The sequence below is a fragment of the Tachypleus tridentatus genome, chromosome 13 (genome assembly GCF_004210375.1).
Source record: "Tachypleus tridentatus isolate NWPU-2018 chromosome 13, ASM421037v1, whole genome shotgun sequence".
Classification (NCBI taxonomy): Eukaryota; Metazoa; Arthropoda; class Merostomata; order Xiphosura; family Limulidae; genus Tachypleus; species Tachypleus tridentatus.
In genome coordinates this window covers 69,234,407-69,261,462 of record NC_134837.1, presented here as the reverse complement: position 1 = coordinate 69,261,462, position 27,056 = coordinate 69,234,407, and the positions used below count along the sequence as shown (strand labels likewise).

The 27,056-nt window shown below is 34.6% G+C and overlaps 1 protein-coding gene across 6 annotated transcripts in view; it reads left to right on the top strand.

The window, feature by feature from the left end:
- The window catches only part of LOC143238632 (uncharacterized), a 53,511-nt gene that overhangs the window by 11,084 nt on the left and 15,371 nt on the right, over window positions 1-27,056 (top strand). For 2 of the 6 annotated variants that reach the window (XM_076479022.1, XM_076479023.1), the window contains exons 2-6: window positions 17,034-17,191; window positions 25,078-25,143; window positions 25,292-25,347; window positions 26,006-26,081; window positions 26,334-26,495. In XM_076479022.1, coding sequence (XP_076335137.1) covers window positions 17,098-17,191; window positions 25,078-25,143; window positions 25,292-25,347; window positions 26,006-26,081; window positions 26,334-26,495 — 454 coding nt within the window. In that variant the 5' untranslated portion in view covers window positions 17,034-17,097. Of the gene's footprint in view, window positions 1-1,569; window positions 1,710-3,429; window positions 3,453-5,894; window positions 6,255-17,033; window positions 17,192-25,077; window positions 25,144-25,291; window positions 25,348-26,005; window positions 26,082-26,333; window positions 26,496-27,056 lie in introns of those variants that run through there. The other 4 variants (XM_076479026.1, XM_076479028.1, XM_076479024.1 and 1 more) reach the window with 4 other exon arrangements.

Here is a 27,056-nt window from a genome sequence, read left to right as displayed (position 1 = left end):
AGGAATGTTTTGTTTGCCCTGTATACATTATTTCTGTTGTTTAAATTACTGAATATCATATTTTACTATTCTAAACTTCTAGTTTATTGAAAGGATACCCTGCTTGTGATGCTGTTGTAAATGTTGCAAGTTTTTAAGTTTAAAATTAAGACATGATGTCCTCAGGAAATAAAAGGTTTTAGTGCTTATATAAGATGTGCAGAGATATACTTCATGCAATGTATTTTGTTTTTAAAATATTTCAAATCCATTCATAATAACTATACTAAAATCCACAGAACACTTGTATCAGTTGTGAAGATAACTTGTTACTAGTTAATTAACATGAGGGATTGTCAGTATATAATAAAAGAGAAAAAAAATCTTAAGAATAAATGCAAGGTTTTTCTGTTACTGACAGATTGCAGTGTTTGTTAAAGTACTGTCTCTGAAGAGCTGTGTACACTGCAAATTATGACGATAATTAACAATTGAATAATCTAGTATCATCAGAAGGGTGTAGATAGAAATAGTGTGGAAGTGAAATTAGAGGTGATATATACATTGTTTTATTTCAGGTTTACTAAATGATAATTGAGTAGAAAAATAAGAGTAATTAGTTCAATGTGTGGTTATAACTGTAGATTGTAAGAGAAATGTTAAAAGTATTTCTCATCAATTTGTCTGTTAAAATACAATCTAGACATGTAGACTGGGGGACTGTTATGTGTAAAGTGATGCCCTGCAGAGTGTAAGTATGTGTGGACTGGGGGTCTATTGTGTGTAAAGTGATGCCCTGCAGAGTGTAAGTATGTGTGGACTGGGGTCTGTTGTGTGTAAAGTGATGCCCTAAAGAATGTAAGTATGCACGTACATGTAGACTGGAGGACTGTTGTGTGTAAAGTGATGCCCTAAAGAATGTAAGTATGCACGTACATGTAGACTGGAGGACTGTTGTGTGTAAAGTGATGCCCTGAAGAATGTAAGTATGCACGTACATGTAGACTGGGGGACTGTTGTGTGTGAAGTGATGCCCTGAAGAGTGTAATATCTGATTTGAGTCCTGTAATGTAGCAGGACGTGAGTTTATAAATAATATGAAATGTGGTGTACAAGTTTGCTTAATATAGTGGTATTTAATGATCAGTCCCATAATAAACAAGTATGAAACAGTTGAATGTAAAAACCATTTAATTAACTGTGTAATCATGTACCATGTAAAGGAAGACAATTCTGTGATATAGACTGTGGGACAATCCATAAATGTGTTGTGAGGACATTACTCATTGTGGTTGATTTTCTGAAGAGATGATAAATATGTAGACATAACAACAGGCAGAAACTGGACCATGTGACAACATAGTAGCAGATAGTTGATTGTCTTGGGCAATGATAACTTGTTTGTGTAAATTTCTAGGAACTTTGCACATGATCAACTGATGTCTCACTAATGAATATCTGCTTCTTATTACATGAAGTAGAGTGTAAAGGTACTTTTTGTTTATTAATTTTTGAATTGAATCTTCTAGAAATTGTGAAATAGCTTTATGTGGTTGAAAATAATGTTGTCTTGTATAGTTAAAGTTGGAATGATATTAAATTAGTTTTATTCTGTATTCAAAGTGTAAGGACCTTGCAAAGTTGTAGAATTATTCAGTTTTCACTTTCTGTATCCATATTATATGAAGTCATTGGAATGCATGCTCATATTGGGATGCCACATGGTGAAGGTAGGATTGTGGGTTTGTTTGATTTGATGTGTGAACAGTGACTTTAAAGTCTAAATGTATAATAATTTTACTGAGTGAACTGTTGAGTAATTCAAAGGACTGGGGTGTGTAGAAGTAAACTTCAGTTTTTATCATGAATCAGTCTGTAGATAATGCTGCATTGAAAATGTTTTCAGAGAAAGTTTTGTATCATTTGTTTTAATTTTAAGAATTTTATATAAGTTAAGTGTGGGTGCAAAATGTCCTTGTTGGTAGGTTTGAGTTTGATTTTTCAGGTAAATATAGGCTGTACATTGTAAAAAGGTTTGAACAGTCTGTTGCATCAAAGCTCTTAAATCAGACATGCCTTTTGAAGCATTCGTTTTCTGGACTTGCTACTTCCACAGACAACTTAGTTTAATTATAAGAGAAACTGTTTAACACTGCAGGTCTTGTTCCTGTAAACAAAAATGTTGAAGTTAGCTGAGTGAGTTATGTGTTAGACACTTGTGCTTTGATGTGTAACTGGATCTTCCTTGGTGTCACAACTTAGCTGCATATTGAAGTTGATTATTTTGTGTAACTGTTTGTTCTGGTCTGGTCATCGAACACCAGAATATGCTTGAAACAACAAATGTTATAATTGATCAAATATACTGATATGTGGACAGTCATGTTGAAAATTGAATTACCACAGATATTTCTGCAATTTCATTAAAGTAACTACAAAGTTGGAGAGTTTACTGAATTAATTAAACTGTTATACAAACATTTACGTGTAAGGTGTGAGATAATATCAGGGAATAAGTAGGTGTACTAGTTACCCTAAAATGTTATACAAGCAGTTATCTGTACAGTAAGACAAGAATGGAGATAAATGGCAATAAGGGAAGTCTACTTCTCCTAGAGAATCAGAAGTAAGATTATGGACTGACAATGATAAAGTTTAGGGATTGGTTCTGTGTGGTAGATAGTGTGCAGATAGCCCATTGTGTAGCACTAAGAAAGTCATAAGATATTTATTCTTAGTAATTCGTGATGAGAAACCCACATGAAGTGAAAACGTATTCTCAAGACAGCTGGTATGGGTATAAGCTGTTTAATTAAAATAAAAGTGTAGAATAACATTTTGATCTTCTTAGGTCATCTTCAGGTTAACAAATTGTTTTGTACTTTATTTTAATTAAAGTGCTAATATCCATGACAGCCATCTTGAAAATACATATTTATTCTTAATTCATAACTTATCAAAATGGTTGTATAATAACATGTTGAAAAGGTTCTAAGTCATTAATTGATCACACAATTTAAATATAACTTAAACATGATCTTGAAACAACTGGAAACATAAGAGATACTATATGTATAGAACATATACTCTTAAGTTGTAATTCAGTACTGTCTTCAGTACAGGATTAGTGTTCTGTGATGTTACAGTACAGAACATTTATTACATTGAAGAGAGTGTGGTGTAAATTTAGCCTATGTATTACGTGTTTAATATTCTGTGATATTACAGTACAGAATGTTTCTGCTGGTGAGTGTGTGATGCAAGTTAAACCCCTGTGTTATATAGTTAATGTTTTGTTGTTATGTAACAACCTGTTTATTATACTGACAAGTGTGATGCAAGTTCATCCTATGTATAACATAGTTAAGGTTCTGTGATGTTACAATACAGCCCATTTAGTACACTGATGAGAGTGTGATGCTATATTGCAGCCTGTTTATTATACCTGAATCTGACAGAGGAACTTTAGCTGAGTATAGAACCCTTTATTATTACTGCAAAATGCAAGACAATATAAAATTATTTGGTATCAAAGTACAGAAAGAATAACCACATTTTATTCATATTTAAATTTGTTGTGAGAAAGTGAAGTAATTAATTGATACAGTTTTGATTTTTATATTCGATGATAAGATTTGTCATTGAGTGAAATCTGCAGTTATTCTCTGCTTTATTAGTAAAAGTGTTAACACCCATACCAGCCATTCTGAGCCATTTCTATTTCAAGTGGATTTCTCATTATCAATGATTAGTGGAATCTTTGACATTTGTGTGAAACCTTTAGCCTGAAGTTCATACACAGTTACCTGCAGATTACACTCAATGACATAAATCTTATTGAATATAAAAATCATTAAAATCATGTCAGTTAATTACTTCACTTTCTCACAACAAACTTAAAATATGATTATGAGACCAGTTGGCATTAAAACCATGAGTATCTTGTATCATATAAATTCCCTTCCAGTAAAAATTAAAACCTAAACTGACATAAGCATTAGTTTTTACTTTGTTGTTGTCTTGAGGTATCACTGTTCCTTAAAACTTGTAAAATTTCCAAGCTGAGGAAACTATTACATGTAATAAATGCCCACGTTTAGTAATAGCTTTACTGATATATTGAAGAAAAACGGCTATTTTCTGAAAACCCAGTCTTCACTGGGGTCACCAATCTGTTAGCATGATAACTTCACCATTAAAGCCAATATCAGCATGAAATTTAGCACAGTTGTTGATATTGCACACTTCCATAGCTTGATTTTTTTAATTTAAAAATCTTTACCAGTTGTCTTTTTGCAAGTCTAATTACCACTAATGAAGGCATTAATTAAAATTATTTGCCCTTAGCTTGGTAATGTTGCAGAAAATTTTGTTTTAATTCAAGCTATGAGGATTTTTCTGAAGAGCATGTGTATCATTTTAATGTTATCTTTTCTTTTTTTTATTACCCCTCCAGTACGTCGTAATCCGATGGTCGCAGGTTTGAATCACCGTCACACCAAACAGGCTCGCCCTTTCAGCTGTGGGGACGTTATAATGGCACAATCAATCCCACTATTTGTCGGTAAAAGAGTAGCCTAAGAGTTGGCGGTGGGTGGTGATGACTAGCTGCCTTCCCTCTAGTGTTACACTGCTAAATTGGGATGGGCTAGCGCAGATAGCCCTCTTGTAGCTTTACGCGAAATTCAAAACAAACCAAACCCTGCAATATGAACAATGTGTATCGCAAACGATTGAAAGCACACTGTCAGTGTTACTTTTGTTTGATGCTCGCTTGAACATTGTGTCTTAACAGTATTTCCTCACTAAATAAATTTGTCGAGTCTTTAGGGTCAGTGCTACCTTAAAGTAAAAATAATTAAATCGCTTTTTACGTTTATTATGAAGTTTTAATGTATAAGTTTATTGTCAATATATTTTTATTAATTCAATTTTTGATTTTATATAATATTCAAATTATTGTTTTGTTTTCAGAGAGTGTGTGTGTATATTGTTGGTTTAATATTGCATTTTGTAGCCTTCATTGGTTAATGAAAAGTAATTTTACTGAAGTTTTATATCAGGTTGTTTCCCAAACGTTCAAGAAAGTTCTACTCGTTAACTCAAGCGTGACGCTAAAAACGATACAAATATGTGAATTGAAAAAACTGGACAACAACATTTATATTTCGCTAATTAAACAAAAAAGCTACATTTGAAAAACAGCTAAGTAAAAAAGAATACATTGGGACTGATATACGGGTGGTGCATACGTGTACTGTACCAGGGTCATTCTAAGCCCTGTCCACCCACATGCAACTCAGGTAGATGCGCTTGTTTTTTCCACGAATTTAAACAATTTGTAGGCTTAACATTGTTGTGGTGAAGGATGTATATAAAATCAACACTTGCAACATAACACTATGTATAGGGTTTTGTTATGTTTTTTGTTTACATCGGATACAAGGAATGAAAATAGGGACTAGCTTCCATTCTAATTTTGTGTCGTTCCTTTGCGAATTGAATTAAGCGAATGTTTGCTTTAAAATACAGTATTTTTATAAGCTAACATAACGACTTATAAAAAACGGGTTGGAATTATTCATAGCCACGTTTGTAGTAGTTTTTAAAACCGTAATTTAAATGTTTAGACAAAATAATCTAATTCAGTTTTATTCACGTGAGCAGCAAGCGAGATTTATGATTCGTTTATACGTGTTATTAGTTGAATAACATTAAGGTATTTATCGTACCATTCTTCCACATTTTGTGATAAAAACAACATTCTTAATTATTATTATTATTACCACTGTTTGTTTGCGTACATGAAGTTTATATGGCAATATAATGAGAACTGATACATCTTTCTGTGTGGCGCAGGCCTGTTAAAAGGTGCCAGTGTACTACAAAGTTATTGCACTGTTAAAAAATAGTCCGGCCGAGAGCTTATCGCTTGAAGTGATTTGTTTCGTGTTGGTTACTTAATCTTGCTAAATCGAGAAACGAAAAATTTATTGATGTGAATGAAATATTTTAAACGTTGGATTTCGTTATACGACAGCAACAAGCGTAGACTTTTAACTGTCACTGAAACGTTTATAAGTGAAGGAAACGGTAACAAGTTGTTTTGAACGACTTATTTATGGGACTGGACGATCCACCTACAAACCTGTGGTTGTCCTTGTCTGTATGGTAAATATTATTGTGCTTCAAAACTGCATAGTATGACATAAACGGAAACGCAGTATCTAGAGAGGAGAAAAACAAACAAACATTATACAGAATATTGGGGAACAGTAGGCATTATTTGTTTTGTTTTTAATATTAATACAGACCTATCTTACATATACAGCTAATAATATCAAGGAACCATATTTTATGACATAGCCCTCTATTAGTGAATGTCTTACAATATAACACAGTTCATTACAATTGTTGAACGTGTTTCTTTTCTTCTAATGATTAAGTGGTTCCAACTAAGAGAATAGGTAGAGCAAGTGTGTTAATGTACTCCTATATTCTGTTATTAGAGTACTGCATTGTGTCTTTTGACACACTACCATCTTGTATTATTGGAACATCATGTTCTGTATGTGTTTTGCTCTATTCTTTTTTGGTGCCATGTTTAGTTATTGAAACATCTTTTTCTGTAATGCACCATCTTCTGATACTAAAATACCTTGTGTTGTGCATGTTCTAGTGTTCTCTCTGTTGTCGTGCACCATCTTCTAATACTAAAATATCTTGAATTGTACATGTTCTGGTGTACTCTCTGTTGTCGCTGTTCTCTCTGTTGTCATGCACCATTTAGACTGAATGTAGTCACTACAAAATATAAAGAACTTGTAGTATCATAACCTTACACAAGCCTAACTACTTTACATTAAAACTATTATCTCTACTCAAATAATATTCTAACTTTTATTTTTTCATTTTTCAGAACTTGTCAACTTTTGTTTTCGTTCAAGTATGTCCATTGGGCAGATCCACTTTAATAAGGTTATCATGAATATAAAACCTGTAGGTCTTGTGCAGTAGTATTAGAAGTTGTGTACAGAAGCTGTGCTGTCATTCTTGGCAGAACTTCTGTCATATGAAATAAGATACAAATTTATGTATGATTATGTTGGTTATAGTTATAAAATGTAATTAATACAGTATGTATTTGAATAATTTATAGTATTAGATACATTTAATATATAGCTGTGTAGTAACTACATTAACCAAATGTAATTGACATGATACATGAAGTTTTATGTGCAGTATATGGCCACAGGGATATGTGAAGCTCTACATGTGATAGTACTGGTTTGATACTTGATAATTCACTATAAAGGCCTAACTTTATCAGGTGTTCTCAGGATAAAAGCCAAAAACAGCAAGGATACTCAACAGATTCACAAACAGAAAACATTAATGGTGAATGGTACAATATTGAAAGATTCACTAAATGTGTTGTTTGTTTCTGTGTTTGTTGTTTGTTATGCAGATATCCCATGACTTAAGACAGAATGGGTATAGAAGTTTCTTGATTTGCTTGTCACATATTATTTAGACTAATTATTATTCAATGTAGTTTTTATTGAAGATTTTGTGCTAGCAAATATGTATAATCGTATTTTGCTAAACCTTGTTTGTGTTCATGAGGGAAGTTACTTTGTATATGCACTGCACTAATTGTGTGTATGCTTAAGATATTTTCTACATGTGTTGTCTTGCATGCTGTGTGTGTTCTTAAGAAATATTATCCCATGTTTACATTGCCCTATGTTCTGTATGTGTACTATACAGTTCTAAATAATAGTAGAGAGTGGAAAATGGCAGATTTTTTTTTTTTTAATCTTCTTACTTCATGTTCATTATTTTTATGTTCTTATGTTTGTAGTGGTGGGTAGTATTGATACTACCACATTTATTTGTGCAAAGCACAAAAGAAAATTGAAATGATAGCTATCTTTTAAACAAATTTATTTGGAGCATTTTTGGCTAAAGTTGAATCTTTGCTGATTAATAAAATAAACATATAATGATAATTTTATCAACCGTCTAAGCAGACTGGCTAGTTACAGACTAGTAGCCTGCCAAGTTCCCTTACATTCAATAGAAAAAACTGAATAGATTAAATATTTTTAGCAAGGAAAACAATGGTGAATAAAATTTCTGTACATTGACAGTAAAATAATTTTTAACAAATATTGATAATAATAACAAATAAAGATATTAAAATCATTTCTTTTGTGAAAAATAGTACAATCAAAATTTTGATCACAAAAGAAAATATTTAGTTACTGGTTCACTGTTCCAAGATTGTCCAGTCACCATATATTATGGTAGTTTTCCTTATAGTACCTTGTGGTGCTAAAACAGGATGTCCTTTTGTTTTTTAACCTTCTGTTTTCTCACTGACAGATGTCATGTAGATGGCTGAGAGCATATACTGGTATTTCCATCCATGTTTATGCTGTGCAAGTGGTCTTGACATCAGTACTTAACTCTTTGGTGGGTCTATTTCTCTCAGGTGAAGTGTTCTCTGAAGTTTCTAATTGGCCATTCTTTCTTTTAAAGGTGATCATTGTGAATGCCATAGGACGTCTGTCATTGTGGATGCTATAAACCACATCATTTTTTTTTTCTTTCTTTTACAACACCATAGTGGTCGTACTAATATCTAAGTAATTTTGAAGGCCATCTTCTCTTGCAGCATGGATTATATAGTTGTACTGTGCTGCCAGTCTTATCATTTACATCATAACTTTTAATTTTATCACTGACTGATGCAAACTGAAATAAATCCATGTATGGTATTGATGGTGTTTCATGGCCTCATTTCGTGCTCGTATGCCAGGAATGGCGTCGGTGATGTTCCGTAGTCCCATTTTTCGCTACACAAGCAAAAGGACCTATTTGCAGTGATGGGAAGGTTTAAGTTAACTTACCAATTTATTTCATGGACTTTAAAGAGATTAATTGTGTTGTATTCTTGGTTTCATTTGGAGTCAAAGCTCTGACCTACTTTTACCATCCATTACAAAAAGTAATTGTCAAGCATTTCAGTCATGCTAAGAGCCACTTAACAGTAACATGTGGTAAATCCACATTTTTATTCTTTAAAACGCATGACATTTTGAAATGATAGTGTAATTAGTTCCAAACAATTTTGTGTATGATATTGTTCTCAAAATTTGATATCAACATTATTCATAACTTTTTCTATCATTTCAAAAGTGACTGTTGAGTTTTGCTTCCATATGCTTCTTTTAAAACACAGTATGGAAAGCACAGCCATCATAAACGGGATAGAGTAATACTCAGATAAACACCATGGTTGACAGTATATATAATATGTAAGATTACTGAGTGATAATGCTCTCGGGTGGTACTCCAACCCAATGATGAACTGGTTGCTCGTGTTGTTTTCTTCATGGAATTTTCTGCATGCAAGCACAGTTCATACGATCTGCCCCAATCTTTTAGAGATTTCTAACATCCTACCTAGTAGGAGCATGTATGTTATTCTTTCCAATGTCATCTTTTTTTTCTGTATACATAATTATTCTTTATCTCTGGGCTGCATTGAGCCACTATGGGGGCCATATTTCATCATTCCTTATAAACTCTGTAATTTGATTGACTTAATAGTTGCACATTTTATGTAACAAGTTTTCAGTTTAGGGTTTGACTGTATTAGTTTATCTGTGGATGTCTTGTATTTGACATTGCACTGTTGCATTTTAGGTTGACATGCTAATTATCATGCACCTCTTTTTATTTATTTTTCAACAGTATTAATATTCTTTGGTTATATGAGATTTCTGTGATGATGAACCAGCATTTCCATAGCTTGATCTGGGTAATATTGAAGATTCTGGAGCCCCTGGCTATCTGACCTTCCAGATTGTACTGATTCATCAGCCTCTGCATTGGTACTTCAACTGTCAGGAGTGTAAGCTTTTGTTCATGTTGGTAGTAATGGAAATGACTCAGGGTTAAACAAGATTTAGTACTTTTTTCTGAGTTGTACATTTCCTTTTTTTTTCTTGGTGAAGTAGGTGATCACATGTACTTATAAGATTGTAACATTTCTTATATCTGTGTTTTTAGAGTTTGGTTTGTTAATGCACATGCACTTGCTAGTTGTATTGTGAGTTTGTTAATAATCAACTTTAGTTTTTCTAACAGTTTGCACAGAGGATGAGGTATGTTTAAAGAATGATTTTTGAAAATGATATTAACAGGAGAAAAGTCCAAAAAATACTCTTACCTTGAGTAATTTCTATGGTTTTCACCAATTTCAGACTTAATGATTCTTGGTTGAGATTGTAGATGTACCTTCTTCACTGATCATTTGTTTTTTGACGAAACAGCTTACACTTGTTGTGATTTGGTATAAGTGTCTATTTCCCAACTGATTGAGTACTTTTCTTAGCCAATTTCAAGCATCACTGATGTAATGATGTCATGCAGGAAGATGAGAAACAAACATCACAGGATACTCCATAAAGAACATCCTACATTAATTGTCCAAATGTAGAATGTTCTTTAAAAAAACATAAATGTTAATAAGTTACTACAGCTCATTTCTTGAACTTAAAGCCAACTTTTCTTCATTTGTATTACACTATGTAACACAAATTTTGTTCCTTAATAGTATGTGTTATTTCTTAATTGCTTATGTTGTAAAAGTACAGAAAATGGCCATTATTCCCTTCAAACTTTGCTTTTGTGACCTGGATAATGAAATTTAGAAATTAACCCATTTTCTATGTAAAAACAGGTAAATTTGCACATTTTTGTTTATGTAAGGTATGAGTAAAGCAACATATGAATCAAGATTTACATGTATTTATACTAAAGTTATACAAAAATGTTTTAAAAGTGATAGTTTTTTGAGATTTGCAACTGTAAGGTAAATCACATCATGTTTTCATTATGCACTACTTGATAGCGGCATTCAGAGTCCAGTATATCTTGATGGAAATGCTCGCCTTGCTCCTCAGAGTATGCTTTTATGTTCTTGAATTTATCAAGATTAGCATCAAGGATCTGGATTTTCAGGGACATCCTGCAGCCCATTTTGCTGTAGTTCTTCACCAGAGCCTCAACCAGTTCCACATTAATTTTCAGCCTTGTGATTGCTCAATAAGCCCCAAACCACTGCAACAATGCTGCCCCAAGGTTTTTTTCCTTCTTACTGACCTTCTTGTGAAATTTTGTGCACTCCAACATTTTCTTTATTTGTGGTCCAAAGAAGACACCTGCTTTGACCTATGCCTCAGACAGCTTAAGGAAGAAGTCTTGTAGATACTTGAAGGCTGTAGATTCTTTATCAAGAGCTGTGACAAATTGTTTCATAAGACCCAGTTTTATGTGCAATGGTGGGAACAACACCTTCTGGAGGTCCACTAGTGGCTCACACGTGACATTGTGCCTCCCCACAGAGAACTCAGTCCTTTGGGGTCAGTGATAACTGTTGTAGTGCTCTGCAGTGCCCCTGTTGTCCCAAAGGCAAAGGTAACAGGGAAACTTGGTAAAGACTCATTGGAGACCCATCAGGAATGCCACTATTTTGAAGTCTTCAATAACCTCCCAGCTATAAGGTTTTTGAAAATTATCACAAGTTCTACAGCATTTTAGAACTTCTTGAAAATTCTTGTCAGTTCAAGATAATTCTCTATCAGCTACTCAGTGCTGAATCTACCTGGAATGTTCTGGAAAATGAGTAAATTTGAAAATTTCATTACCTAGGTCACAAAAGCAAAGTTTGAAGAGAATAATAGGTCTTTTCCATTTACTTCAGGCATAAGCAATTGAGAAATAACACTTTTCTGCCCAGGAACAAGAAAATGTAAAAATTTTGTTAAACAGCATTATCAATGTACACTTATCATCATCTGCTCATCAGGTACAATGTTGAATATAATTTTGACCTAGATAAAGCATTCAAAGTAAAGTCCATTCTCAGCATTTGGTATGCATCCTTATCTGTGATTTCATTCACCTTATAGTAGTCCATGCAGAAACTTGTGGATTCTGTTTCCTATATAAGTGTAATAGGCAAGTCCATGGACCTGTACTAAGTTTTATTACTCCTTGAGCTTTTGTGGCTTCTGTTCTGTAGAAAGCCTGAGTTTGTCTTCCAACTTAGTCATCTGTGTCAACTGAATAATTGGAGCTGCATTTCTAATATCAGTTTTATGGGGTGTTTTTCTGTATAAATTGTGAGGTCAGCTAGAGAAGATATCCTAGTATAAAAAAAAAAAGATCTTTTAACAAGAAAACAAACTACAATACACCCAGAAGGTGCACATATTCTGTAACTACCACTTAAGAAACATGCTGGTGGATGTAGGCAGCTCAGCTTGAATGCCATTTGTTATCAGGATATAAACATAGTTTTAATTCTCTCTAAACTTTTGGTAAGGAAGAAAGCCGTATACAGTGAAAAGTTAGATTAGAAATGTCTGAAGTAAATACCAGTGTATATTTGCTGTAGATGTTTAGAACAGAAGTAATATTTGCATGATGCAAACCAAGATGTTTGTTTTGTGTTTGAGCCGAGATTCTCAACTTTGAAGGTAAGCCTAAACCTTGATGATATTAACCTAGTGGTTTCACTAAATAATTATAGTTCTCACTTGACAGCTGTTTCATAAACTTATGAGAGGTCTGACTTTCAGTTAGAGAATTGACAATAGAGAAATATTTCTTCCAGGCATAACTGAAATTTTTAGCATTATTATCCCAGAAAGGCTATTGTAATGTAATTTGATGTGAAAGATGATTATTATGTATCAATTGTGTAATATTTTTTAATAATTTTGCAGCATTTTTAAAATAAAATATTACGTAACAGTTTTTACCACAAAACTATAGACAGATGTTATGGACTTCATGTTTTAATCTCCTGTTTAGGTGTTCACTGTTAGGTAATTCTTTTCATGTATGGTTATGTACTCTCAATCATTTTTGAGTATGTAAGATCAGTTAAATTCATTTTAAAAGATTTCGAATCCTTTGTACTAGAATCGAAGTATATCTCTATATTATAATTAATTTCTTTGTACTAAACATCTGCAAGTACCTGGCTGTAATTTTGTCTGTCTTGTCAGTGATTTATATTTGTAATAGTTTATCTGTCAGCTTCTTTTATACACTAGTATTTTTAAATTTTAGTGTGTATTAGTCATATGTTGAATAAGCTTTCAGCAGCTTGAACTATCTTAGTATTAAGGAGGAAATAACTGTGTAACAAGATTACATAGAAACTGCTGGTATGTCACGTAAATTCAAACATTCACATGTAAAAACTATAAGAGAAGACTGAAGCCTGATTTTGATTTTTGTATTTTCTTCTTATGTTTGTTTACTGTTGCTTTCTCCAGTTCAACAAAGTTTGGAACCAGTGGTACAGGTTACAATAGGAGTTAACAGTTGAGAGGAAAGTTTGCCAGTGGTATAGGTTACAGTATGGGTTAATGGTTTAGAAGAAGGTGTGATCCCACTGTTACTACCATGAGATTATATCAGCATTTGTGTATTTTTATCATAAGTACTTTGATTAGTCCTTTGTCAAATAATTTACAAACCATGTGATTCAGTAATCAACAAAGTTTTGTAGAAGTACTGCAACAAACTTTTGTATAACAAAATTATTGTTGAAGCAATACATGTTAGAATTAACTTCTGATGGTATTATGTTTCATAAGTTTAGGATTTTAATGAACAAGTAAAGTCCTATGTTAAAGAAGTTAGATAAAGTAATAGGAAAAAGATGATTTATTGTTTGTTCTGCTCTTCTGAAGTCAAAGTTTCCATTATTTTGCTACATTCAAACAGGTGGTTTTGTTTATAAAGTAGTCTAGTTTTCTTGCTGACAATATTTTCAAAAGGTAATTTTTTTAAACTTGTCTTCATCTCTCAAATCTTAAATATTAATGTAATCTCTAAAACCTCTTAAAATACATTTCAAATGCTTGTTGTAAGCAAGGCTTTATATTCTATTTTTATACTATGACTTTGTGGGGTCTGTCAATCATCATGAAAAATTAGGAAATGCATATATTTTTTTTTTCTTGCTAGAATGAAAACATAACACAACAATACAAATGTTTAGTTCAAGTCTCCTAATGCTATGTATTTATACGTATGTTTATCATTTTTTATTATATTAACCTTCCAGTCATGTAATGTTAGCTAGGCATAACTTACATTGATGTGGTGCACATGCACTAGTGTTACATATTCAGTAACTGATCTTTAGTCTTCCCCATCTTGGTTGTGTTTTAGTGGATTAGTATTTTGTAATAAACAGTCACATTTCGATTAATATATAGATTATTACTATTTAAAAGTAAATTATTAAATTTAATTTGCTTAAAATATAGAACAATAAATCGAGAGGTAAAGCAAACAATTATCTTTTCCTGCTTCAACCTTTGTATTCTGTTGCTGGACAAAGGTTGCTAAGCCTTTTTAAATTTTGCATGTGGAGGATATCAAAAAATTTTAACATTTTACATATACAGTTGAATAACCACAAAAAGTTGTAAATAACTACACTAATATAGAATTACACTAATTTATTAAGTTTTTAGTAACTAAGATTTATTTAAATTTTAAAAAGTATGAAACTTCAAGCAGACTAAAGACACAACCTACTTCATTGAAAACTTAGATCAAAAAATGCAGTAGCTTTTTCAAAGATTACAATAGCTGAGAAAACCTCTGTAGACATTCTAAGCCGTTTATTGGTTATTCACATAGTAAGAGTATGTAAGGAACCTTTCAAAAAATGGAAAAGTTGAATGGGACCACCGTATTTTATTCGGTATTAAGTGATATTTTGGCAAAATAAAAAGATATGAGGTTATTATTTTATATTCTAGCTGGATAATTTTATTAATTTGAGTTCCTAATTTGTTTGAAATTATAGATGTAATATTTTGATATTATAAACATCTAATTTTAAACAGTGCTGCACTCAACATACCACTAAAGTCAATGTTTGGATATGTTCTTTTGATATTTACTTTTCACTTAATAAATTAACTCATATATAATATTAAGTTTGAATTATGATCTTCAATTTAATTCTGAACTTACAGAATTTCACAAAATAGTAGTTCAATAAAATTTTGAATAAGTCAACAAACGTGATGACGTGGCTTTTGAACCCTAACCAGTTGCTAAATGGTAAATGTATATTTTAGAACAAAGAGTCATTATGTTAACATAAGGAAACAAAACCATCAGTAACGTAAGTAGCAGATGGATCTTGTACATGCCATTTTATTAATCGATATTGTAAAACAAGCAGAAAAATTATTAGAAAGGGAATGGTTATATGATTTGGAGGTATTTTTCATTGAACTGGCACTTTTCAAGATTAGTCTCTGTTTAAGTTTGTAGATACATGTTTGTATTGATACTTCTTAGGCAACCTAGCATTCTTTGTATACTAAATTGTTTTCAAAGTAGTGATAGTTTCATTTCACATTGGCTCTTGTTGTTCTCTTTACATAACTTATTCGGTAGATTTATTATTCATATGAATGCGAGATATTTATTTTGATTTATATAAACTTCTAATTAATTTTTTCCCTTATGGATACCTGAGACCTGTTGTATGATTTCTAAGTTTTCTCACCTCACTGAAATGGTACTTTTATGATTCCTACAAATTCTTCACAAGAGTTTTCTTTTTTTTTTGTTTACTTCATTGAGACTTGCATACCTTTTTATAATTTATCATATGAGAAATGTTCCTTATTTCATAAACTAAAATAGTTTAATGACTTAATATGAGACAGTTTCCTTTCATTATTTCAATAGAATGGGTTTTTTTTATTTGTATAATCTCAGAGTGTGGGAGCTGTGGATATGTTTACTAATTGTTTTATCATTTACATAAATGTACTTTATGAGAAGTTTTTGCCTGCTTGCTTCTTTGAGATCTGGAAAGGACAGCAATGCAGTTTTTATTGTATGAGAACAAATTACACAAGGATTTTTAACTTTCTGCAATAAATATAGAGGGCAGCAAAGAAACAAAAAATATACTGTACTGTGGAAAATTTAGTGTATCAAAATTTACTTTCATGTGACACTGTTTAAAGTAAACCAGAACAAAATTATTTTAAAGTTTATAAAATAAAATATTCCAGGTATTTCACTTTTTTTGTATTTTGTGAAAACATCCAGCAAATCGTACAACAGTAAAGAAAAAATATTCTAGAACCAAATGTCTTTACTATACCACTATAAAATACACAAGTGATAAATATAATAAACAGAATATATAAAAGCCATCAAATATAGTGTTTGTTATAGTAAAAACCTCGTCACAAAAATAAAGATTTGTTTTGCAGTTTGGTTTGTTTCAAATTTCCTGCAGTTTAAAACTAGAGGGATGGCAGCTAGTCATCACCACCCACTGCCAACTCTTGAGCTACTGTTTCACCAATGAATAGTAGGATTGACCGTCACCTTATAACACCCCCATGGCTGAAAGGACAAGCATGTTTGGTGTGATGAGGATTCAAACCTGTGTCCCTCGAATTACTATTCGAGTGCTTGAACCACCTGGCCATGCCAGGACATTTTGCAGTTTGTCTATAATTTGTATATAGTATTAACCTGAATCCTTCCTGAGGTGGCTAAACCTCATGAGGTATTATTGGGATTATGACCAAATGTACCATTTACAGTGATAGTTCTTCACTGATGACACAATGCAGTTTAATGTTTATAAATATAGACATGAATAAAAAGTATATTTAGTTAACTTTATTGATTGCCAGGTTAAATTTTTCTATAAATACATAGATTATTCTTATTGAAAGTTATTATTTTATCATTGTACCTACATTATTTTATAGAATCGTGTGTAATGATTTTTGTAGTTTTTAAGTTTTTATACATGTTCTGACATGTACATCTACTATAGATTGGATACTTATGTTTGAAGTGAAGTACATGTAACTAACAAACACTGCAGTGGTTTTGTGTGTATTAGTTTCAGTTTCAGTCTCTTCTTAACCTTCTGCAGACATTCACTTAGATTCATCATTTTACAGGACTGCAACATAGAACTTACACTGCACAACAGTCAGTGTTCCAATTGATTGATTGGTGCACAGAATGGAAGATTGGATAGTTTCATCTGTTAACCCCACTGGGATGGCTGAAGTAGATGAAGGATCACTTCAAAAGTCCATGGATAAGAACAAGGAATGTATGTTTATCTTGATTCAATGCTTATGTGTGGTTTAATATCTTACCAGTGATAGTTCCTGCTATAGCAGCTAAATTTGTCTGCTGTTTTTATGTATTTAACCAGTTATACAAAGTAAAATTATACATTTTTGTTCTGTTATATATCATGTTCAAATTGGTAGAAATATATTTCCAAAATGTAAGTATTCTTTAGGTTACTACTTGTTCATACACATTCACATTATTTATAAATAACCATGCCTGTTACTGCTTAGAGTATCTTCAAACATTTAATGGACTTTGACATTTGAGTGACTAAGACTTTCTAATGCAAGTAATGTCTTTGGAATTCCTTTCTGTAACTCATTCTTCATGTGAAAACTATTCATTTACATTAGTTTCTAGTTCACAAAAACAACAATTCACTGTATATCATAACTTTCCCCTCGGTGTGAATTCCTGTACGTGGTGAGGGGACCTCCCAGGGAAGGTTCTGTTCTATCTGGTTACCTTCTCTGGGATCTAAACATCCACCCATGTGTTTGCCGTGTGTGGCGACCCGTGAAGGGGAGGAGAGGATCCTGGTGGTTGAGGGGTCCAACCCTAACACACCACTTTGGCCTCGAATTCCTGTAGACGGGCGGCCTTTGGGTGGCCACCCTTGGGTGGCCACCCTTGGGTCAATCAGCTGGTCCACTTGGGCTAGAGTCAACCAAATACCAGTGTTGGAAGTTCTCAACGGGTGTTGTGGACATTGTGCCTGATGCTGGTGTTTGGGTATAGTGCTCACGAAACCCTGGCGTTGCTGCATAACTTTGTAGTGGGTCCCCTTGTAGGGCTCCATGGTGGGTGGGGTCAGTGGGTACCGAATTTTTTCTTTTCCTATGGATCCTCCAAAAAATTTAAATAAAATTGTAAAAAACAGTCAATGGGTAGCGACCACGCCTTGAATACTCAGAACAGCAATCTTCAACATCAGTAACACACGTACCTCATTTTCTCATATTACATTCTCTTCCGGAAAAACCTTTAGGGCAAATGTCCCCTTTTTTTATTCAACAGGGACTTGCTTGCTCTCCAAAGTCAGTAAAGAAACTTCGATCTGGTGACATATTGGTTGAAACATCCACATCCCAACACAGTGAACTCCTCTTGAATTCAAAGGCAATTGGGGATATACCTATTGAGGTTACACCCCATGCTACCTTGAATTCTTCACGAGGAGTTATTGTTGAAAGGGATTTGAAGAACGTTCCTGAGTCAGAGATTCTTGCTGGTCTCTCCACTCAAGGAGTTTCTGCAGTGAGGCGCATCTCCACTCGCAAAGATGGAGTTACACTGCCAATAAATACCCTTGTTTTAACATTTACTTCACCATGTGCACCTGCCACCATCAAGGCAGGTTATCTTATTTGCAGGGTTCGGCCATACATACCAAACCCTCTTCGATGTTTCCAATGTCAGAGATTCAGCCACTCAAAGACATCTTGTCATGGTTCCCTGACATGTGTTCGTTGTGGAGGCAAGGACCACGATGCCTATGACTGTGACATGAACCCACATTGCGTAAACTGCAATGGTTCTCACCCCTCTTACTTTCATTCTTGCCCAAAATGGTTGGAGGAAAAAGAGCTGCAGCGTTTGAAAACGACACATAACATTAGTTATCCTGAGGCTCGGAAATTGCTGTCCACAACTCCATCTCGGACATATGCTGCTGCACTTCATTCCACAACTACAGTGGGAGTGCAGACAGATCTCTCTGTGCCTCCAAGAGAATCATTTTCAAAACAAATGAAAAGCCTTTTGACCTCCGTGGTTAAAAAGGTTGATGAATCGACTTCCACGCCCATCTCTGTTCCTCCCATACCTTCCAACAAACCTCAAGATCCACGCCCTTCAGTTTCAAATACAAGCATTTCTTCTGATACATCTTTTTCTCCAACCCCATGATGCAAAACAATTATTCGTTCGCGTCCTCAGTCACTGGATTCCCCTTCCAATAACAAAAACCTGCCCACCCGACCCAGAGCAGGATCCATGGAGGTTGATAGACCTCCTCCGAATAAAGACAGTAAAGAAAAAAGATGTGGTCGTAAACCGAAGGGTTCTCCAGCCACTTCACCTACCCATTCTTAAAAATGGCCACCTTGATACAATGGAACTGTCGAGGTTTACGTTCTAATCTGGATGATATCAAAACGCTGATTGCTTCCTACCATCCTGTTTGTCTTTCTTTACAAGAAACATTTCTCAAAACTGCTGATACTGTCTCCATTCGGCAGTTTTCTCTGTTCAGAAATGACAGGTTGTGTGATGGTCGAGTACATGGAGGGGTGGCACTGTTGGTTGATCAACACGTGCCCACCCTGTCTTTGTCACTCAACACACCCTTGGAGGCTGTAACCATCCGTGTTTCCTTGGGTCATACCATCACTGTTTATTCTCTGTACCTGTCCCCTGGAGAGACATATGATCAATCAGATCTTGATGCTCTTGTTGAACAGTTGCCATCTCCATTTCTAATCCTAGGGATTTTAATGGACATCATCCCCTCTGGGAAGTGCTATTATTGATGGGAGGGGCGATCTGTAGAGCGGATGCTCTCTGATCACAATCTTTCTCTTTTCAATACTGGTTCTTCCACTTACTTTCATGCACCTAGTCAGTCCTTTACCGCTATTGATCTCTCAGTTTGCTCCCCTTCATTATTCTCCCATTTTTCATGGAGGGTTGACAGTAATCCACTAGGCAGTGATCCTTTTGAGAGAGACTGGCCGTGGTCGATGCCACCCTACCCGCGTGCCCCGGTGGAAGCTGGATCAGGCAGACTGGTACACTTTCACTGCTCTCGCAGAAATTGATCCTGCAATCATAAATCAGCCATCAATAGACGACTGTGTAGCAGCGGTAACTGACTGTATTACACATGCAGCTGCTCAGTGTATTCCTAAAACCTCGATACGTTTTCCACGATATCCTCGTCCGTGGTGGAATCCTGCTTGCCACTTAGCACGGAAGGCTCAAAAGCGGGCCTGGGATACTTTTCGTAGATATCCCACACTTTCAAACCGGGTTGCTTTCCAACGGGCTCGTGCACATGCTAGGTGGGTAAGACGTCAAAGCCAGAAGGAATCTTGGATTAAGTTCACAACCAGCATATCTTCTACCACCAGTTCCAAGATCATATGGGACAGGATTCGAAAGGTTAATGGGCACTACAATTCTGTCCCCCTCTCGATCTTACTTTCTGATGGTCAGGAGGTGACTGATGTTCTGAACATCGCTAACACTCTAGATGAAAGCTTTTGCCGGGTATCTAGCACTTCTGCTTGTTCCTCCACCTTCCTGGCCATCAAGACTCGGGCAGAGTGATCACCTCTTTCCTTTAGAACTGACTGTTTCTTTGACTATAATTGTCCCTTTACCCTGATGGAACTAAAAATGGCCCTTCATCGGTCTGCCAGTACGTTTGTTGGACCTGATGATATTCATTATGACATGCTGCACCATCTATCTCCTGCTTCTCTTGATGTCCTTCTGATTGTTTTCAACCAGATCTGGCAGGAGAATGTTTTTCCTGATGCCTGGTGCCAGGCTATTATTTTACCTTTCTCTAAGCCAGGGAAAGATCCCAAGATTCCTTCAAACTACCGTCCAATTGCTTTGACGAGCTGTCTCTGTAAGACATTAGAAAGGATGGTTAATGCTCGTCTTGTTTGGTTCCTTGAATCAAACAACCTCCTCTCGCCACCCAGTGTGGGTTCCGTCGACAGCACTCCACCACAGACCACCTAATTGCCTTGAAACATCTATCAGAGAAGCCTTTCTTAACTGCCAACATCTTGTATCAATATTCTTTGACATAGAGAAGGCTTACGACACAACATGGAGGTATGGCGTTTTGCGAGACCTCCATACATATGGGATACTTGGCCATCTACCCATGTTTATTAAAAATTTTTTAATGGACAGGAGATTCCAAGTTCGTGTGGGTTCGACACTTTCCCCGTTCTTTTGTACAGGAACTTGGAGTCCCACAAGGCTGTGTATTGAGTGTTACACTCTTCAGTATAAAGATAAATGCCATCACTGAACAACTCCCTCTCACTGTTGCGAATGGGCTGTATGTTGACGACTTTCACATCTCATGTCAGTCGTCAAACATGAGATATATTGAGCGGCAACTACAAACTGCCCTCAATTGTGTACGGAAGTGGACTCTGGTGAACGGCTTTAATTTCTCTCTCTCCAAAACTGTATGCATGCACTTTTGCTGTCGACGGGATATTCACCCTGATCCTGAACTTCGGTGAAGTTTTGCTGCCAGTGGTCCCGGAGACCAAGTTCTTGGGGCTTATCTTTATACCACACTTAAAGCAGCTTCGGGTCAAATGCACAAGAGCACTGAACATCCTCCGTGTTCTCTCTTCTACCAGTTGGGGGACAGATCGCTGTTCAATGTTAAAGGTATATCGTGCTCTTATTAGATCGAAACTCGATTATGGATCAATGGTCTATGGCTCTGCCAGACCCTTGGCCTTAAAGATGCTGGATCCCATTCATCACCAAGGACTTCGACTCTGCACTGGGGCTTTCCGTACCTCTCCAGTTCAAAGTATATACATTGAATCTCGTGAACCTTCTCTACACCTTCGCCGTTTGCAACTATCTTTACAATATACTTCGAAACTTCATTCCTTACCAAAGCATCCCACCTGGAAATGTGTTTTCCTTCCTCGGTGGGCAATACTTTTTTCAGAACAGACGATCTGTCATTGCTCCGTTTGGCCTTCACATCCGGGAGCAATTGGATGAATTGGGTCTGTCCTTGGATAACATTGCAGATTCCACAGGTCAGCCCATCCCACCATGGCTTATTACAGCCCCCAAATGTGACCTTTTTTTCAGTCACCTAAAAAAGGCAGATACTCCAGATTGGAAGTGCCGTCTTTTATTCAATGAATATCTTTCAAACAATTATTCAGTTCCCATTTATACAGATGGTTCCAAATCAGGTAACTCAGTGGGCTCTGCTATGGTTTGCTATGGGTCAGTAGTTGCACGCAGAATCCCTTCTACAGCTTCTGTGTTCACTGCTGAACTGTATGCCATATCTCTTGCCCTGGATCATATTGCAGCTGAGCAGTACTCCAACTGCACTATTTATACTGATTCGCTTAGTTCTATACTTGCCTTGGAATCGCTACATGTTAGCTCACATCCTATTTTCGCTGATATTCGAAACCGACTGGCCCATTTCTCATTAGCAGCTACTTCAATCCAGTTTTTCTGGATACCAGGCCATGTTGGTATTCATGGAACGAGCTTGCAGACATGGCAGCTAAATATGTCTGCTTCAGCACCATCACTCCTATGCCTATTCCGTACATGGACTATGGTGTTATCTTCAAGGCTCGGCTTCGTGCCAGCTGGCAGTCCACTTGGAGTGAGCAACGCGACAACAAACTTTTTCAAATCAAACTCAAAATTGGACTTTGGCCATCTAGCTTCCGTAAAGTTCGGAAGGAGGAAGTTGTTCTCACTAGGCTATGCATTGGTCACAGTTTTTTAACTCATCATTTTCTTTTATCTGGAACTGATGCACCAATGTGTAGTTTGTGTAACACTCAAATCATTATCAGCCACGTTTTACTTTCTTGCCATCGTTACAATTCTCAACGACGGCAATATTTTAATCATATTTTTTCCCAGGGTCAGTCTGTAACATTGGACAGAGTTATTAGTGATGGTGACTCTGTCCACCTTGATAATGTTTTTAATTTTGTAATGGCCATTAATCTTTTTAATCTCATTTAAGTGTTGCATATTTATTCATTACACCTTTTTAATTGTGGTTCCTTTTTTACAGTTTTAATCTCTCTCATTCAATTTGACATTTGACAATGGCCAGAACGTTAAATAACTCGACACCAGGACTGGAAAGGCCAACTTCAGGTGTCTAACGCTACTGTTTGAACTATCCGTTTAAACTACTCGTTAGTCGTCCTGGCGAGTTGTTATTATACTTTTGCTGCATATCATTTCACACTTTTACTACTTTACTTTTTAGTACTGGCCATATTGACTCATAACCCGGAACCAGGACTGGAAAGACCAACTTCAGGTGACTGACGGTGGTTTTTATACATACCTGTTAGTCTTCCTGGCGGTTTATGATCATTACCATTCTGCTACAGGAAGTCCTTTACAACTTTATAAATTGGATGTCAACATCGGTTTTATGCAATTTTCTGTTTTTAATTGCTGTTTTGTTTTTACCTTCATTTACTTTTACAAATTTTACTACACTTACTTTACTTTTACCTTTTTACTGGACATTTGGCTACTCATTATTACGATTTTGCAGAGTGTCTATTAAAACTTTTATTCTTTTACATTTTGATAATAGCTGCTATGACACATAACCTGGAACCAGGACTGGAAAGGCCAACTTCAGGTGATTGACGGTGGTTCTTGAACTTACCTGTTAGTCTTCCTGGCGGGTTATGATCATTAACTTTTTGCTAGAGTAAATACCTTACAACTTCTTATACTCTGCCTTCTATCTTAACATTGTAGACTAGGTGTCAACATTGGTTTTATACTTTTTTGTTTTACTTTCATTTCCATTTATGTCTATTACTACATTTATTTATTTATTTTTATTTTTTTTACATTCTTACAGAATGTCTGGCGCAGATAGCCTCGCTGCTTTGTGCCATAAAACACTAAATCAGTCAATCAATCATAACTTTAAGTATGGACAGTTAGAGTTTTATGAAGGTAATTTAAAGACAGAGATAATTTAAAATCAATTGTTGTTTCTTCCTTTACGTTATGTGAGTTAGATAACCTGTAAGTGAACATGTAGGTGTTTGTAATTCTTCACTAATTGTGAGTTAGATAATCCTGTAAGTGAACACGCAGTTGTTTGTAATTGTTCACTATTTGTGAGTTAGATAATCCTGTAAGTGAACATGTAGGTGTTTGTAATTCTTCACTAATTGTGAGTTAGATAATCCTGTAAGTGAACACGCAGTTGTTTGTAATTGTTCACTATTTGTGAGTTAGATAATCCTGTAAGTGAACATGTAGTTGTTTGTAATTGCTCACTATTCATAAGTTAGATAATCCTGCAAGTGAACATGCAGTTGTTTGTAATTGCTCACTATTTGTGAGTCAGATAATCCTGTAAGTGAACACGCAGTTGTTTGTAATTGTTCACTATTTGTGAGTTAGATAATCCTGTAAGTGAACACGCAGTTGTTTGTAATTGTTCACTATTTGTGAGTTAGATAATCCTGTAAGTGAACACGCAGTTGTTTGTAATTGTTCACTATTTGTGAGTTAGATAATCCTGTAAGTGAACACGCAGTTGTTTGTAATTGTTCACTATTTGTGAGTTAGATAATCCTGTAAGTGAACATGTAGTTGTTTGTAATTGCTCACTATTCGTGAGCTAGATAATCCTGTAAGTGAACATGCAGTTGTTTCTCTTTCTTTTTTGCTGATATTACTTCCTTCAGTGAATTATAGCTTCATTTATGATACTATTCTGTGGTGGTATTTTTTTGTTTTCGAAATCTATTTTAATGGTAAAACATCATGAAAGTTCTATTTTATTAATTTATAATTATAATCCAGCCATAAACCACTATTTACTAGTCTAACTTCTAAGGAGAATATTACCCTGTTAGATGTTTTTCTTCTGTATTAAATAACCATTAGTCTAGAAGTTGTTTAACCCTACTGACTTCTGTGTACAAAGTAAGCAACCAAGATAAGAGTAACGATAATATCGGAACAACACTGTGAGGAACAGTAACTTTTAACAATGTGTGGTATCTAATTTGATCAAAACAATCTTCTAAATAAATACATTTGTCACTTTTCCTCTTACAGCTTTACAGAAGAAGCTACTGCTTCGAAGACCAATTAATCAGCTAGTTGAGCAAGGAATAATGCCACGTAAGTTTTCAGATGAGAATTTCTTGCTGTTAGTTTATTAACTGCAAGTGCACTCATTTTGATACTGAGCATGATGTGAAATAATGTCTGAGAGTTTTGTTTTTATGATAAACTGATACAGCGATTTAATAAGATATTTTTGTCCCAGCTTTAAACACTCCACCTGCATTCCACGAGCAGCGTCAGAAGCTGGAGCGAGCAAAGGTAATTTTAAACAAGTTCTTAAGTTTGTGTATTTATGAATACAAACATTTAGTTGTGCTTCATTTAATATTTTATATTAAATTTAGTACAGAGTTTTGTAGCTGCTAAGTAATAAGAAAAATCCTTTTTAGTTCAAAAATGAAAAACATTTCACTTGGTGATTTAAAAAAAAAAAAATTGAAATAGAGATAAAAATATCACTTTGAATTTCATGTTCTTTGAAATTGTAACAAGATTTGCCTACAAGTTATGATAACAATGGTTATTTTTAAATAGTTAGTGATATTATTGATTGTTTTTTCTTAGTATTTATTTTCATTCAAGTCAATCTGATTTGTATATGTTTTATACTTTTCAAGACTCATTTTTATAAAGTATATCTATTTGTTATATTGTGTTATCACTGTCTGGAAAGTATTTTTATATGCTGAAAGAGAAACTTGGACTCTGTAATAAAAGGTGTTTGAATTACAATAGACTCCAGAATGGTGTAAAGATTCACGTTACTCACTACCTATAGTGTTGTTTGTACTTGGAGCATTTCTTTCTAATGTTATTCAGTCACATTTAAGAACATATTTCATTGTAATTAAGGTAATACTTGAACAACTTTTATATATAGTTGCTAGATTTACATTTTTATATGGAACTGTCCTAGATGGGAGATTTTCTCAAGAGCAAGATTCAGAAACGACCAGAACGACAAGAACTCATCCAACAACATATTCTGGAAGGTGCGTGCTTCAATAATTACATTTATATATGTTATTTCAAGGTTTCTTATTTTACAGTATCAGTCTTACACAGAAAGACTGTTCTGTAAATGCTGTACATTTTTAGGTATAAGGTAACAGTATATAAATGTTTCTGGTATTTAGATATGTTCGTTTTAATGTTTTCTGTTCTGCATTTACATATGTTATTACTATGTCATAGAAATTTCTAATATCCAGAAATATTTCTTTACTGTGGTTGTTACACTGTAGACACCAAGGTAGATCGAAGCCTGCAAGAGAAACAAAGACAACTGAAAAAGGCACACTTGGCAGATGACTTGAATGACCGTATTTCTCATCGACCAGGACCCTTGGAACTTATTAAAGGCAACATTCTTCAAGCTGATGAAATGTTAACACAGGCAGTGAAAGGTGAGGGTGACTGTGTGTTTTATGTGAATGTTATTGTAAGCATTGACAAAAGTTGTAATAAGTGCTATTATGTGTAAATAGTGATTTGGTACTGTGGAGCAAATAAATGTTTTCATAACTGGAACCAGCAAGTTTTAAAAAGTTCTCTTGACATTTTCTCACAGATGCTTGCATATTCTAACAACCAGACTCTTGATAGTCAGTTTGCTTCTTCTCTGTTGACAAGCCAGTATCCTACAGAGGTCACACTTAGGTTTCAAGCTGCACCTTCCTGTTATATATCCGTGTATGTGAGTAAAGGAAGCCAAAAGACACAAAATGAAACTAGAAGGAAACTCAGTAAAGTGCATGCTTTTGCTATGAAGCTTTGATCATATTTAGGTCTCAAAAAATACAAAAATATGTTTGTTGTTATCAATGGACATGAATAATGTTTGGAAGAACAATAAGGAATAATATTCTGTATGAGTTCACCACATTTTATCAAAATACAGTAATTTCTGATTGAGTTATAGAGCAAATACAATGTCAAAAATTAGTCTACATGGCAGGAGATGTAGA